Consider the following 16,001-nt stretch of genomic DNA (forward strand, 5'->3'; position numbering starts at 1 on the left):
GATCACAGACTTACTGCATCCAGGTGGGAACGTCTTTTGGTTGTCAAGCGAATTAACTCTAGTCTCTGGTAAGGAAGAGTGTTCTAGCTGGGCTTTGCCTTTCCGTCAGAGCACTGTTTGTTATTTTGTTCTTTTGGGGTTGTTTTTTCCTTTAAGGGGTAATCCTGGTCGGGAGTTACCTACTCCTGTCGGGGGCACGCTTCGTACAGTTTACTGTAGCGAGTTAATGCGTTAACCAGTCGCCCCGAGGCCGGCAGGCCCTGGAAGATTAGCTAGGCCAGATAGCTTGTTTTGGGGATATTCAGAATTCCAGACGACTGTTTTACGCACAGTGGGATATCGGCGACCAGCTGGTGGTTTCACCTGGATGTGTATTTTCGTCTGTGTTTGCGTGTTGGTAAGTGCTTTTTCTCTTTCTGTGTGTCAGCAAGTTTGTGGCGTTCGCTAGGTTATTTTGTAGCGCTGTGTCGCTTGTAATGAACTTGTGTATCTTATTATAGATTAATCAACGTTCGTGGTTATTGGTGTAGCACATTTCGTGGTGATCTTAGGCTGCACGCAAGCGAACGCGTAAGTTAGTAAAGTTACTGTTTTGTGGAGGTACTATCTCAGGTTGCCACGGCGAGTGGATTTAAAGTAACTTTCGCTTTTAGTGAATGAAAGAGTGAGAGATGTATGTGTAAACGGAAACGTTCTTTTTGTTTGATATCTAAAGTTTGATTGACTTTTGTGTGAGAGACCAAGTGGAGTTTGTGCTGTTGTGCTGGCTTATTTTGCATGCGTTCTGTAGGCCTAGATTGGATCTTAATTTGCCTATTGTGTGTGAAGAGAAGTAGCCGGTGTTATTTTGTGCCTCAATTTTGTTTTGTTTTTGTTTGTGACTCTTCAGCTGGTTCTGGAAAATTTAGGCAAAGCCAACCTAAAGGTAGCTTGAGCTGCATTGGCACCTATTGAGGGATAGGTAGTGCTTGCTGTGTGACCTGTTGGGGGGTTGTGTTTGTGTTTACTGGCTTGTGCTGAGTGAGTTATGACGACTCCTGAAGAGTTTATTACCAGTCCATCTGAGGAGCTGTTGTCAAAGCTGACAAAGGATCAGCTCTGGAAGGTGTCTGAGCATTATGAGCTGCTTATAACAGCTCAGGAGAAGAAATCAAAGGAGACACTGTTTCTGGCTGTTAAACACCAGCTGATTCAAAAGGGTCTGTTGGGAGCGGTGGCTTCATCCGACCAACAACTTCAGCTTGAAAAATTAAAGACCGAAAGGGAAGTAAGGGCTCTTGAAGTGCAGAGGGAAGTAGAGCTTCGTAGACTTGAGAATGAGCTTGAGTTAAAACGCATGGAGCGCGACGAGCGTGAGCGAGAGCGAGAACATGCGTTAGCAGTTAAAAGGCTTGAGTTAGAGATCGCCAAGCAAAATGAATCTCCTCAGCTTCCTTCTCTTCCAAGTCCCCAGCAGCCTAGCTTTAATGTGAGCAAAAACATCTGGCTTGTCCCACCCTTCTCTGAGAAGGATGTGGACAGATATTTTTCTCATTTTGAGAGGGTTGCGACCACCCTTAAGTGGCCTGAAGAAGTTTGGCCTCTATTACTTCAATGTGTTTTTGTAGGGAAGGCGCAAGAAGTGTTTTCAGCTCTGAGCATGGAGCAAGCTAAACAGTATGAGGTAGTGAAGACTACTATTCTCCATGCTTATGAATTAGTCCCTGAGGCCTATCGCCAGAAGTTCAGAGATGCAAAAAAATCAGAACAGCATACTTTTGTAGAGTTTGCACGAATGAAGGAAGGCTTGTTTGACAGATGGTGTTCAGCACAGAAAGTCGAATCCAGGGAAGACTTAAAACAACTGGTCCTCCTTGAGGACTTTATGAATAGTCTTCCTGAAGCTGTAGCTGTGTACCTGAACGAGCAAGAGGTGAAAAAGCTAGACGAAGCTGCTGTTCTGGCATATAAGTATGTTCTCACACATAAGCGTACTCCTGGTAACCCATGGGGTAGCCATCAGGAAAGAATGTACTCTCCTCCCAGTGTTGGACAACAGTCTGGAGGTAGGGGTAACTCCCCACGATCATCTCCCTCTAATTCCACGCGTTTTCCTTCTAACAAGGGGGAAGTTATATGCTTCTATTGTAAGAAGGTAGGCCATAAGGTGTCTGAGTGTCTGGCCCTTAACAGTCAAGGTGGAACATCTAAGCCTCTGGGCTTGATTTACTCGTACGACAGTGGCTTGTCTGGCTTACTAGGTGAAAAGTGTACAGGGTCTGTGGTGACCGCCAATGTGGGCAAAGACCATAGGAGTGATGCTGTCTATACTCCCTTCATCACTGAAGGTTTAGTATCTTTGCCTGATAAGTCAAATAGTGTACATGTCCGCATACTACGCGATACTGGGGCAGCTCAATCGGTTCTGTTGTCTGGTGTTTTACCACTTTCAGATTGTACTGCCACAGGAACTCATGTTTTAGCCACAGGTTTTGAAATGACTAATGTCCAGTTGCCTCTACACAGGATCCACCTGTCCTCCAAGCTGACCACTGGTGATGCTGTTGTTGGAGTGTGTCCATCTCTCCCAGTGCCTGGTGTTTCTTTTATCCTAGGTAACGATCTAGCTGGAGGAAAAGTGTGGGCGAACACTGATGTGGTGCTGCCACCTATTGGGGTGTCTGCGACCGAGGTACCACAGAAACCTCATCAGTGTTCATGCAGACAACCTGATGTGCGTTCGGCATGTGCCGTTACCTGTGCCATGGCTAAACATTCGGACCATGGTGTTGGCTCAGATTCTGTGCCTTTAGAGGACACCTTTGCTATACCTGAGGTTGTGAGCAGTAGTAGTTCATCACTCTCACCTCTAGGGGCACCAGAGATTGAAAATGCTAACTCTGCTAGCTCCATTGAGGGTAACGAAAATTTGGTTATGGAGATTGAGTCTGTTAATGTAGTTCCTCCTGTGGAAATGAGGAAGGATGAGTCATTGTTCATCATTTCAGACTCTAAATTTGATATTGTGCAAATTGTCAGGAGGCTATTTACCATGCAAGTGTTTTTCTTGTTGCAGCTCCTGTACTGCTGCGTTCAAATGTTGACTATTCCTTTGGTGTTGCTGTTGGTGCCAGTGAGAGTGGTGCTAGCTTCAATCCTTACGGTTCAATGTTTTGATGAGTACTTGGGTTTGTCTTTGAGTACTATACACATTCACACTGGTCTCCCCCCCCCTTTGGTTTTATAGGTCTGATACAGAACAAGCAACGCATTATGCATTGGAGTTTATTTCTTCTGCAGTATGCTCTTAAAATGCTGCACATAAGAAGAAAGGATGATGTGTTGATGTGTTCAATTTAGTTTTGTTTATTGTGTGTGTATGGGTACTAGTCTCGTCTTTCCTTAGTCCTAGGGCCCAGGATGTAGGATGATGGGGTGTGTTTAGTGAATGGAACACAGGTGGTCTTTCTTGTCTGTTTGTTTATCGGAGTAGACGTTTATTCTGGAACAAACCTCTTTTTAGTGAGGGAGGTGTTACGACCCCCTGTGCCCCCTTCAGGTCCTGGCCTGTCAGTGCACGGGCAGGGCTGGGCCTGGTTAGGCTAGTTGCATTATGAGGTGCACCTGTATCTGGAGGTGGGGCTACAAAAGGGTCTCTCTCTCTCTCTCTCTCTGTAGGCACTCTTTGGCTCTTTTCTTGATTTCCTTTCGACACAGGCACATTGCTTCATTTCTCCCTTTTCTCTCCCCCTTATCTCACTAACTATCTTTCTCTCTTGTTCTCTCAATTTTCTGACATACTGACACATTCATTGCATCCACGCAGGCACAGCATTACATACCACATTTTATTCCCCTAGACATTCGTTGCTTATAATTTTGCTCTATTTTCAATAAATTATCTTTTGATTAAACATTTGTCGTCTCCCTTTATGTTGCGGTCTGTGAACGAGCTGGCTGTAACAACATGCACACACTCATTTACATACCCAAAAGTTGCAAGAGTAGGGAAGATGGAGGCAGATTGACAAGCGTGCTTTATTTTTGTAGAGTGAATGTGGAGGAATGAGCGGCGGTCATATTTTGTACCGCTTTGCGGAACGTCTAGTTTTTCTACTTTACAGGACTCAGAATAAAACAAAATTACAGGATAAAAATAATTAAGTTGTGACAACAAAACATTTCCTCCGTTTGCTATTGTTAATACCAAGGTAACAACTCGTCTGAACAGAATTAGAAAACAAATTGCCTATTTCACAGCTTGAACTTGTTTGTTCCCATGGAGTTACCCCAAGCAGATGTTCCCTTCTAAAGTGTACACAAAATGCACACTAGATGGAGATATTGAGTTACATTTTTTGTGCACTACGCAGGCTATCTGAAAATGGGCCTTCATCACATTGTTCTCTATTCTGTTGTGTATTACAACAATTTGCAACAACAATTTGCTTGTTTTCAGTCTACCACATCCACTTTGATTTAACAGTGATAAGAGGTTAAGTAAGTAGGCTTAATAATTACATGTTGTGATACCTTTGTAAAGTTTTTCTGACCAAAAGAAATATTATTTGTCACAGAGGGAAGAAAGGTGAACAAGGCTGTAAATGTGACCAGATCTTCAGATCTACAACATTTGAATGTTGAAAATATTGCATTTCCTATATGAACTGCAAATAATCCCTCCAAAACAGCAGTTTTCACACTTACAAAACTGAAGTTTTGACCCTTGAAGTAGTACATTATTTTTTGTAGGGGCTATTGATTGAAATATATTGGTGTGCGACGTTTTATTTTTGCAACATCGAGAAGCCATTAAAGCACCAACGACATTCATTCTCATGTCAGTCTTTCAATGCATGGGCAAGGCATAGGCTACATCAAGTACATCAGGATGTAGCCTACTCTCAATGCAGGTTCTCTCACGGGTCCTGTGGATATCTGTGATATTTAAAGATGGCAAAGGGAATGTATCAGGTAGTTGTGAATTTTCAGACCAGCTAATAACCTAGGCTAAGTAGGGGTGGTCTTCTCCAACACAATTAAACCATATCAACAATACGTCAGTGTTAAAGTGAAAGTATGTATAATACAGGAAGTGCCACAGTCTGCGAGAAACCTCTGAATATAGGTTAGCCTATGCCATGTTGTGACAAATAAGTGGGGTAACCTGCGACTACGGCATGGTTTCACCTGTAGCCTATACAACGCAGTAGTCAATTCAAAATGATCCTTTGTCATCTGATGCAAATAATTTGTAAAACATCAGCGTGGACATGTTTTCTAGAAATTCTAATCTATTTTGTTGCTCCACCTCCACCATAACTGAATCTGGCAAGAAATGAATAAGAGTGTGGTGTAGCCTAGTACGTGAACAGCAGATGAAAGGCAACCAATGAGGTTCTCCGAGTGAGGTGGCATCAAATTCTAACCAACCAATTGCAGACTGAGAAATTCCTTCTCCATAACTACAGCCTAGGTGAACACAGCATCAGTCATCACATCACTGGGATAACTACAGCTTATTGTTTGGTGTTGATATTGCACTGGAGTAATTCATTACCAAACACCTATTCAGCCGATTTTACGGATTCTTTGTAGGTTACCTTTAGCTTCTTTGGTGAGTAAAGTTTGTTTTGCTGTGATTGTCCAAAAAACAGATTAATCTGGATGAACCAGTCAGGCTGCCAACAGAGGCAAAAGCGAATGACTTAAACATGCTTTATGTAGGCTACCTGTAGTAGTTCTCCCGCTTGTTTAGTTTCCACGCTGTATCAACCTAAATAGACAATGGCGACGTTAGTGCATCAATGTTAAATCCTATCAGTATTGTTTGATTGATTGTATGTATATCGTGAACAAAAATGTCTGCTGTCTTTACAGAAAAAAAAATCATTGTGGAAAATGACTGAAACGGAGGGAGAAAATACCAAACACAGAAATGGAGATGCGGCTACGGATGCATGGCCAAGGGATGATGTGTTCGACGACACTTATAAAGAAAAAGATGGTCCAAAGCCTCCAAGGACAATCGTGTGGAAAAACGTCATTTTGATGTCTTTATTGCATATAGGCTCTCTATATGCGTTGTTACTCATTCCATCCGCTGCTTCTATGACCTTGGCGTGGTGTAAGTAAATATCTCATGTATTTAAGTATGATACATTGATTTTATTATCCAAAACCAGAGCAAGGATTTTTTTTTTGTGTGCTTTTTACTTGCTCGCTGTTGTGGCGCAGTTAAGCGGGGCCGTCCATGTCCATCTCTCACAGCCCCCCTGTTCGTGGAAAAATATCTTAGTATCTGCGTAGAAGGGCAGTGGCAAATACCCGGTAGTGCATGCTGCAGCTGTGGCCTCTTATGAGACGTAACAAGCATGCTAACCAAAGATATGATATTATGAAAGCTTAAAAATGACATGCTAAACAATTGCTGACCTCTATGTAGGTTAGCGTTACGTGTTTGGACACAGTACAGATCTCTGTAATTAGGACAAGTTACGACAAGCATCAAACTTGCAGTGATAGCTTAGTCTTTTCCTGTATAACCAATTCAACTCATTATAACGTTACTTATTTACAACCAGTTTATAAATGCAAAGGACGTGTGATTTGAATATGTAGGCCACAGTTTGTTGTAGGCTTATTGCTATATTTTAATTTGGAAAATGCAAATGTCTATCGCAGCTGTAGCCATTAAAATGAGGTCTTTGATGCAAACTGCAGTACCACTGAATGCCACTGGCTAGTTTTGTAATATGAGCGATTACAAAATGTGGAAATGGCAGAGGTGATTTTATATAACTGTGGATGTAGCATCCTCAATATAACATCTTACTCGTCTATATTCTGCCTACTTTGTATGTCTGCCTCAGTTCCAGGCCACAGGTTTAATTGACATGCAGCAGACTGTAGCAGGGGTTTCAATTGAAGCAAGGGGACAGAGAGTTCTAACCACCACTGGTGATTAATGACATCTCATTTCATCTCTCTCTCTCTCAGCTGTTTTGTGCTTTTTGGTAAGTGCTTTGGGAGTAACTGCAGGAGCACATAGACTCTGGAGTCATCGGTCCTACAAAGCCTCATTACCTCTGAAGATATTTCTTGCCACTGCGAACTCTATGGCCTTCCAGGTAATGTGTGTGCATATTTTAGTAGTATTAGTACTACGACATGTGCTCGCACGCATTCATGCACATACATACTCAGAGCCACAGGCAGACTACATTGGTAATATGTCAACCCAAGGCATAATTTACTCTTTTCATTCAGCCAAACCTAACCTGCAACTCGGGAGTGATTATTTATTTTACGAGTATTCCTGACAAGACAAGTCGCCTCCAAGATCTTATTGCTAGTTTCAGTGAGGTGCATGTAGTGAAAACAGAACATAGTCAATGCCACACTTAAGTGCCTAGCCCAGTCTTGAATCTGCTGCTGACTGTAGTCGTCGTCTTCTCTTTTGCACAGAATGATATTTTTGAGTGGGCCCGGGATCACCGAGTCCACCATAAATACTCAGAGACGGACGCCGACCCCCATAATGCCCTGAGGGGATTCTTCTTCGCCCACATTGGCTGGCTCCTGGTGCGAAAGCACCCCGACGTCATCGAGAAGGGACGCAAGCTGGAGCTCAGCGACCTAAAGGCAGACAAAGTGGTCATGTTTCAGAGGAAGTACGTGGTTTTGCGCTTTCGTCAATATTTTTGTGTTGCACTAGCACTGAGTCACAGCTGATGTCTTTTTACAGCCTTGATTTTGAAATTCACTGCACGCCTTCACTTTGTATGTCCCATGTAGGGGAATATTGTTGTCTTCATTCCTGAATTGTGGAACATGAACATCCTGTCAGCAGGGACTACTTGCAGGGATTAATAAACGGATGCAATCGGGTTCATGACACTTTTTAGAGGGAACCACAGGTTCTGGTTCTCTTCATAAAAAGAAGGAGGCCATAAACTGCTGTATTTTGAGCAGATAAACACATGGCCTATACTGAACCTCTGAGTTTTTCTCTTATAAGTTGTGCTGCCAAAGAAGATAATCATTATCCCGCTAAGTAGATTAAACAGCTTAACTAAAAAACGAACAGTTCAGGACCAGGAGTGGGTATTCATTTGACTTGTAAAGTGGCCATGCCATGCTTAATCCTACCATAAGATCACACAAAGGCAAGTTTTCTCTGGTTCAAAACCACCAGTTCTGCCTGGGTCCCTAAAGCAGAGCTTTGTGGTGCAATAGTGGAGCAGGTGCATGGTTTTTTTCACTAGTACAATATCTTATGTTATGTCTGTGTCCTCACCAGGTACTACAAGCTCTCAGTACTCCTGATGTGCTTCTTTGTGCCAATGTTCGTGCCTTGGTACTTTTGGGGCGAGACTTTGTGGATTGCCTACTTCGTCCCCGCGCTGTTGAGGTACACCATGGTGCTCAACGCCACCTGGCTGGTCAATAGTGCTGCCCATATGTGGGGGAACCGGCCCTATGACGTTAAAATTAACCCCAGAGAGAACCGATGGGTCACCTTCAGCGCAATAGGTACGTCAGGGGCTTCTTCTCAAGTTCTAGCCATTGTTTAAGCCGGGAATGTTGGAAATTGAACATTTTGAAGAATATCTGGGTTCATTGAATTGAACATGGAATTTTAGAATCTTACATTGTTGCGGAACAGAATATTCAGGTAGAATGTTCAAAACTCCCCTGCTGAAGGGTTAAAACCGGATAGTTCTCAGAGAAAATGGTCATGTTTAGTCATGGGGTAACAGGGATCTATACAGAATCTGAAGTCGTAAAGATTCATCTTGTTTTAGAGTTATAGAATACGGTCTTGTTACATCTTCTAACTGATTAAGATAATTATTTTATTTCTAGACTAAAATCACATGGGCAGTGGTTTGCACCTTGAGTTTCTTTTGTGTTGATCAAGGTTTATTCTGGATTTTTAGGTGAAGGATTCCACAACTATCATCACACTTTTCCTTATGACTATGCAACAAGCGAGTTCGGCTGCAGGTTAAACCTCACAACCTGTTTCATTGACTCGATGTGTTTCCTGGGCCTGGCAAAAGACTGCAAGCGAGTTGCCCGTGAGCTGGTCGAAGCACGTGCCAAACGTACTGGAGATGGAAGCATTCGGAGTGGCTGAAAGGTTTTCTTCTTTCTTTTTATCTTTTCTGTCATCTTCATTTCCTTTAAGAAAAAGGTTTGCAACTCAAAACCGAAATCATGTTAGAAAGAAAATTGAAGTCACATTTTGTGAATACAGACATAACTATTTCTCTGATTTGGTTTTACACTTGTGTTGTTAGAAACTAGTCATTTTTTTTCTTCAGTAATCTCTACATTCTTGAAAATTGAAAAACAGAAAAGGAAACGATGACCTGCGTTGTTCAGGAATGTTTTGTTTATGTTCTGACTGTAAATGCAGCAATAGAAATTGTCAGGCTGTATGTGAGTCACCATTATCCATAAGTTTCAGGCTACCTAAGTGAAGGGACCCTAATAGAAAAGTGGAAGACGGTACCAGGAAGTGGGTGTTCATGTCTGTATTTTTTTTTTTTCTTTTTCCTCTTTTTTCCCCCCTCTTGTTTTCTTCTCAGGCTAAATGCATCCGGTCCAGGGCCTACCACTGGGGCTTGGCTAACAAAGCTAGGTTGCTCAAACTTCAGATACATCTACAGACAAAGGCCATCAGAGTATAAGGTGCATATCTTTATACATTGTAGTCGCACCTCGAAAAACCTGTGAACCGGAGGTGAAGTCAGTTGTGCCCATAGCTTTAATTTTTTTTTTCCCCCTGTTGGAATTATGAGAAGTAGGCTAATGTTATTTGGTATTATAATTTTTTTTTTTGGTCATTCACTTTCACATTCATAAACTATATTAATCGAATTATACATGAGGTTTTTTTTTTGTGCACTGAAAAACTGCCTTTTGGTCACTTCATTGCTGCATTTCATAGTGTTTACAGTAGGGATGGAGCAGTGTGCTGATAGGACGGTAAACCTGATAAGGAACTCTGTAATATTATATGCTGCTCCCGTCTATGATCACAACAAAACAAACCTGCAGACATCTGGAGGAAAATTAATTTGTCATGTTTGTGTGCTGTGTTACACAGGCAAACCGTAAACCATGTTACAGCCTGTGTTATTGGACAGGTTCATAGTAACCCCCAGTTTACAAGACACAAGGTCGTTTTGGCGCTCACATCTTAAAAATGGGATCTGGCTAAATTTTCCAAAATGAATGGTTTGAATTCAGATGTTACACAGCTAAATGATTCAAAGGATACGCCAGTCAGATTCAAGTAATTTCACTCCATAAAAATCTCCATAATTTATCCATTTATTACTATATTCTGCATTCCTGCAATGTGATAGTGTGTTTGTCATTTGCAGAAACGCATTTAGAATACAAGAATGTCGTGTAAGCCCATTGTCATGAATGATTCAATGGAAAGAGGACAATAGGAAGTCCCTCGAAAACAGCTCGCTGCTCAAGACAAGTTTTACTAAACGTTAGACATGTTGAAAGTGTAACTGTTGGATTCAAACACTGCCATTGAGTAGATGGCTATTCTATGTAATTTGCCACCGTCAGCTGAGGACCTTAAAACCTTCAAGGTGCTCATGACAGTTCCTGTCATACGCCACTGTCCCGTTTTCTATTTCAGGCCACATGAAGTCACGTTATTTGGCTAAAATTTGGTTAGAACTGATTTTTTTCAACTTGCTTTTAAGATGCAATGGCAAGAATTCCTAACATTTGCCCCCTCCCCCTTCCTTTTTTGTGTTATACATATTTATCAGCTTCTTTGCAGTATGGCTAATTGTACATCAAATTTGATCAAAGCATGGAAATGTGTTGGCAAGATCTTTTCCATCTTCAGTGAATATGCTAGTGCTATCATCTGTGTAAGTCCAGGCATCCTATAGCGTTAACAGACTGACTTGGTTTCCACAATGCCAGATTAGTTAGTGCTTTGGATTGTACAGAGAAGTGGTCTCCATTATTAAGTTATCCTTCGTTTTCAGAGGTGTTTTGGTGTTGGCCTCACAAATTAAATGTAATGTAGTTACCTAAGACCATTTGTACTGCATGCTACAAACTACTAGAAGCTTGGAGAAAAAATTGTGATGTTTCTTTTTCTTTCTTAGGGCAATATGTTTTTCCACCATTTTTTTTTTTTTTTTTACTTGGCCAAAGTGACTGAAATGTCCCAAAAAGTTTTTTTTACTATATTTTTTTTGTTTGGGGTTCTCTTGTTTATTTTTCCAGAAATGTCAATTTTTTTTCTGTATTTGCAATGTTTGCATTTGTTTCTTGTAACTATGATAAGACAAAAGAGAAGGTTAATTAGCAAATGAGACATTGGTACGGATGAACCTTTGTGCTGTTTGTAGATGTTCTATATGAATTAACTGAGTCAGGAATCTGCCCACTGCCTTATGCCCTGCATCCATTCCCTGGTCACCTCTAATTCATGTTGAGGAGATGCAGAGACAAAAGGCAACCCTTCGCGTGAACCTGCGGCCCCTTGGTGATTATTGTATTGGCTATTATTGACACATGTAATTCTGTATGCCCTGTTAGAGCTGCCGGCCTTCAACACAATCTGTGTGCTAGGAGTTTGCGAAGAGAACTAGAAACTGGGAAGCTGATTGTACTCTGCTTTTGTAAAAAAGTGATGGGTTCATATGCAGAGAGCCAAAAAATGCCAGCCCCTCCATGTGTCCATTTTGAAGTTCCCTTAATTCAGTCCAATTTAGCCATGCTTTGGGAGAATATAAGGCTAGAATCTTCCCTCTTTACCAGTACTTGTGTACTGAAGAAAAGTCCAAATGAAGACATATTTAAAAAAAAGTTTGAATTCAAATGTGTAATTAAATTGATTACTGTTTCTCTAACTTTTGCAGTGCAATTATTGTCCAGTATTCTTGAATTCTAAATGCCTTAAGATCATTTGGCACATTTTGCAAGGAATGTTGTATGTTACTGTAAATAGTGCAGATTTTCTACAAAGTGGGAAAGATAACTGTTTTGTTCCTGTGTCATGCCACAGTAATATTTCTCTTCAAAATCCAATAAAAAGGCAATTGTATATACGTGTGTAATCCTTTCACGTGAAGACCGAAATATAATTATTACATATATATTTATATATAAAATATAAAGAACATATTTAATACAACTTCAAAACCAGGGGCTACCACTTTTTTTTCTTAAACGGAAAGGGACGATGAGCCATTTTCCTCCCAGCATAGATTTTTTCCCCTTTCAAAATGCTGCTTTTTCATGCCTTCAAGCAGTGGAGTTTCAGGATATTAAGGCTCACTTTAGATCTCTCTTCTGCTTTTTCATTACTGTGGCAGCATGTGTGCTTGCCCTCTCTCCCTTTTGCTCTCACTCTCTCCAAGTGCATAGGTCTCTGTAGTTCTAACCTCATCACCCTCTTTCCAGGTGGTTAAGCCTTTGCTCTCAAGTGAGAAAGAATGGATCAAATCAAAGCCTGACCTACTTCCTCAGGCAATAGTCACATGGTCAGGCCATGTTTGCCTCGGCACTCCATCAATAGCCATACATATTTGATTAATTCCCACAGCACGTCACTGTAACAAATGTGTTGGAGAAGAGGAGGATGTCTGTTTTTTCTTGGTATTTTACAATGATGTATTCATATCCGACAGGAAGTTATTCTGGGTTTAAATGTCAACAACAAGTCAGCTGAAACTGAACAGCTTCCACTATCTTATGGGATCTCAAGAGGTTACAATGGACTTTCTTTTTTGGGCCATAATAAGCACCACATGCTTGCAGGGTTGCGTGTAATTCATTAGCACGTCTGTGTTCACCAATAGTCCACCCAGAAGCCAGTTGTGTGGAACAAGTGTCCCCTCTGAGTGCGGACAACTGATTAAGTTAAGTTATACTTTATTGTCCTGTAGGAACTGAAAGAAATGTGTCCTCTACATTTTACCCATACGGGGGTAGTGTTCACACACACACACACACACACTTGGAGCAGTGAGCTTAGGAGCACACATACATACCCGGAGCAGGAGTATTGAAGGGTAGACTGTGTTCTCCATAATGAATTATTCATCTGTTGTGAATGTGAAAACTCAGACTTGTATTAATTACTGTGAAATAAGATTGTCACATCCACAGGTACAGTAAAAGACATTTGGTAGTATTCCAGTTATAAGAGGAGTATGTTTCTCAGATGCATGATCTGGGATTCTGCAAGTTTCGTCAAGTTAAATTTAGGACTAGGCCACCTATAATGAGTCCCAGAATTATTAGCAAAGTAGCCTAAGTAAAAGTGTCCCTATATACAAGCTAAAAAGTTTTCATCAGGTATCAGTTTCACATAAATCTTATATTTGCATTACATTGAGATATTTTTTTCTGTACCACTGAGAGAAAGAAAAGAAATCTATACAGCTAAAAAAACTGAAATGACCACTGTTGAAGTAAAGTTAAATGGACAACATAATCAGCTGCTGCCATTACAGATTCATATGATATACACATATGTTTAAATGTCTTCTTTTTAGCAGTAATCTCTAATAATACTGTTTTCCCATTTTCGTGTGCCATTCTATTTTATGATATTGAGGGTTGAACCCTGGGACACCCTCATATTTGAAACAACAACAAAAAATCCTCACCTTTTTTAAACGAGGTTCATATTCAATCGTGGTGACATCATAGGCCTACTATTTCTTATCACTTTTCACACAATGTGCATTACAGCCATCATCACTACCCTACTCATAGTGAATAAATAAAGTCTGATTTAAGGAAATTGCATAGTTATGATATAATTAAGCAAATTTCAATTAACAAGAAAATGAAGTGACGTTTTTCAGTGGCTTATCAGCCAAGCCTATTAGGCTACACTAGATCACACACTCTCGTTCAGCTGTAGACTAGGCTACCCACTATGCCATAACACAAGCTATTATATTACCTCTTAAATAAATCGCCGTGCCCTCTCTGTTCCGCATTGTTGACCGGTCCTGCATCTCACCCACAAAAGCCGAACTCAACTGCGGGATGTCTGAGTCAGCATTTTCATTGTTGGAATCTATATCCGGCCTGCAAGAGATGGCCCAGCCAACAGTTGAAACAGACAAAATGTGTAATGCAGCTCAAGTATCTTTGAGAGCAATGAGAAAAATGTATCTTAAAAATGAATGTAGGCCTATAATAGTCTGAGACGACAAAAGTGAAAATCAGCGAAGAAAAAAGGCTAGAGTTGCTAAGTTTCCCTTTAAAGTTTAACTGCGGAGTGATCAATTTACGCACTATGTATCCCATGCATCCAACGTGACCACATTATGGGATCGAGAACTATTTGGCTTTAAATTGTAAATCATGAATAGTGTAGGCTACACTCGGCCAAGCATACAAAACGTTCCATCCATGGACCTTGTTACGGCAGAAATGCTGCTCTGAAGCCGCAACCTTTTTTGGATTAGGCTCCACTCACTTTCAGTCAGGCTAAACGTGAACCTGGTTAACCTGAATCAAATTTGGCAAGTTCAAATTAATAACCGTGTCTCACCTGAGCTATTTTAAATAGATTAAACAGTGAAATGAATTAGGCACAACGAAAAGCCTCGACTACATGTTATTTGGGAGACTATCAGCCTACAGCCTAGTCTCTGGACCACACCATCTTCATCGCGCACTAGGCTACTTACTTTTGAGGCTACTAATTCCTGTTAGGCTACTTTCGGTCAGTGGTTGACGAGGGTGGCGTGGGGTACGCGCGTGCGTGAGTTCATCGAAATTTCAGCATCCCAAACTGAACGAAATATTACGTCAGCGTCAACGGGTTACTCAAGTTCATTATAATCAGAAGTTGCGCACAGCCAGTTCATTTGGATACACCGTCTGATCACATTTAACCAATCAGACTCTCCTCGGGTAACTTGTCTGACTCCAGCGGGCCAATCCTAAAGTACGCCTTAAATTTAGACAGAGACTCAAGACATGATTCTTCGTGGTTCATCATCTTCTCAATGAACCGAGATCATCGTGGAGGTGTGACTACCTGAACTACCGATAATAGGCTATATTCACATCGCCTCATCATGGTCCGATGCCGCAAACGTGCCAGGCATGGATGTGGTGTGGAACATGAAACGTGATCATGCATTATAACATTACAAATGGCATTCACGGGTGGCCTTTAGAGTTTAGCCTACCTGGTATTACCTTTATATGTCGTGTCTCCTGGGAATTTGCTGTTCTGTTTGCCTGTTGCTTTTAGTCTATGCCAGTGTTTCCCAAAGTCTGGGTCGCGACCCACGGGTGGGTCGCAGGAGAATTTATTTGGGTCGCCAGCCCAGCACAATTTATGTTGTGTTATAGGTCTAACTGATTCCTGGTATCAAATGACAAATGGTAAGTTAACAGTTTTCTATTAGGATGTAGTTTGTTAACTACCACAGTTACGGTTTTGTCATAAAAGCTCATGAAACTGGCGCATGAAACTGGGGGACGAACGCATCGCAGAGGGGGAGCCAGAGCATGGATATCTACCTCTCAAAATGAAACCGTTTTGTGGGGCGCCTGCCATGACCTGTATCTCGCAGTTGCAAACTGCAAGGAACATGAATCCGCCTATTTGCACGAACATTAACAGATACCAGCTCCTCAACTTTACCGATTAAAATCTAGTGACCGTGCTGTCAACTAAAGCAGACATCCATAGAACGGATAAGGATATTCAATTTGCATGTAGATAGTTTCGATTGTAGATGCAATCTTTAAAGTTAATAGCAACCTCCTCACATTCTTATTTCTGATTTAAAATGCACAACAGTGCATTATATTAGGCTACAATTTAAATAGACATTTTAAACACTATTTCTCTCGTTTTCTACCTCGCGAACTCCAAAGTAAAGGCGCATTCTTCCGGCTATTGCCCAAAAGCCTCTTGTTCTGATATAACGACTATATAATATAATACAACAATACAATATAACGACTTGAGTTATTTGCTGTTTACA

General features: G+C 41.1%; 1 protein-coding gene across 1 annotated transcript; it reads left to right on the forward strand.

Moving 5' to 3' along the window:
• Positions 1–5,445: 5,445 nt before the first annotated feature.
• Positions 5,446–12,079, forward strand: scd (stearoyl-CoA desaturase (delta-9-desaturase)). The gene is made up of 7 exons (XM_076298133.1): positions 5,446–5,596; positions 5,860–6,106; positions 6,979–7,109; positions 7,447–7,652; positions 8,282–8,514; positions 8,922–9,124; positions 9,576–12,079. The coding sequence occupies exons 2-6, from the start codon at positions 5,881–5,883 to the stop codon at positions 9,119–9,121; spliced, it is 996 nt and encodes a 331-aa protein (XP_076154248.1). The 5' UTR covers positions 5,446–5,596; positions 5,860–5,880; the 3' UTR covers positions 9,122–9,124; positions 9,576–12,079.
• Positions 12,080–16,001: the final 3,922 nt, after the last annotated feature.

This window comes from Alosa pseudoharengus, unplaced genomic scaffold, assembly GCF_046254945.1.
Source record: "Alosa pseudoharengus isolate Yale_2024_CS ecotype anadromous, Long Island Sound unplaced genomic scaffold, YU_APseudo_1.1 YU_APseudo_1.1_scf_21, whole genome shotgun sequence".
NCBI lineage: Eukaryota > Metazoa > Chordata > Actinopteri > Clupeiformes > Clupeidae > Alosa > Alosa pseudoharengus.

Bases quoted from the DNA above. Each gene is read 5' to 3' on its own strand.
- scd (XM_076298133.1), top strand. From the start codon at position 5,881: ATGACTGAAACGGAGGGAGAAAATACCAAACACAGAAATGGAGATGCG. The intron at 6,107-6,978 runs GTAAGTAAATAT...TCTCTCTCTCAG, and splicing joins TTCTATGACCTTGGCGTGGT to CTGTTTTGTGCTTTTTGGTA. The intron at 7,653-8,281 runs GTACGTGGTTTT...TGTCCTCACCAG, and splicing joins GTGGTCATGTTTCAGAGGAA to GTACTACAAGCTCTCAGTAC.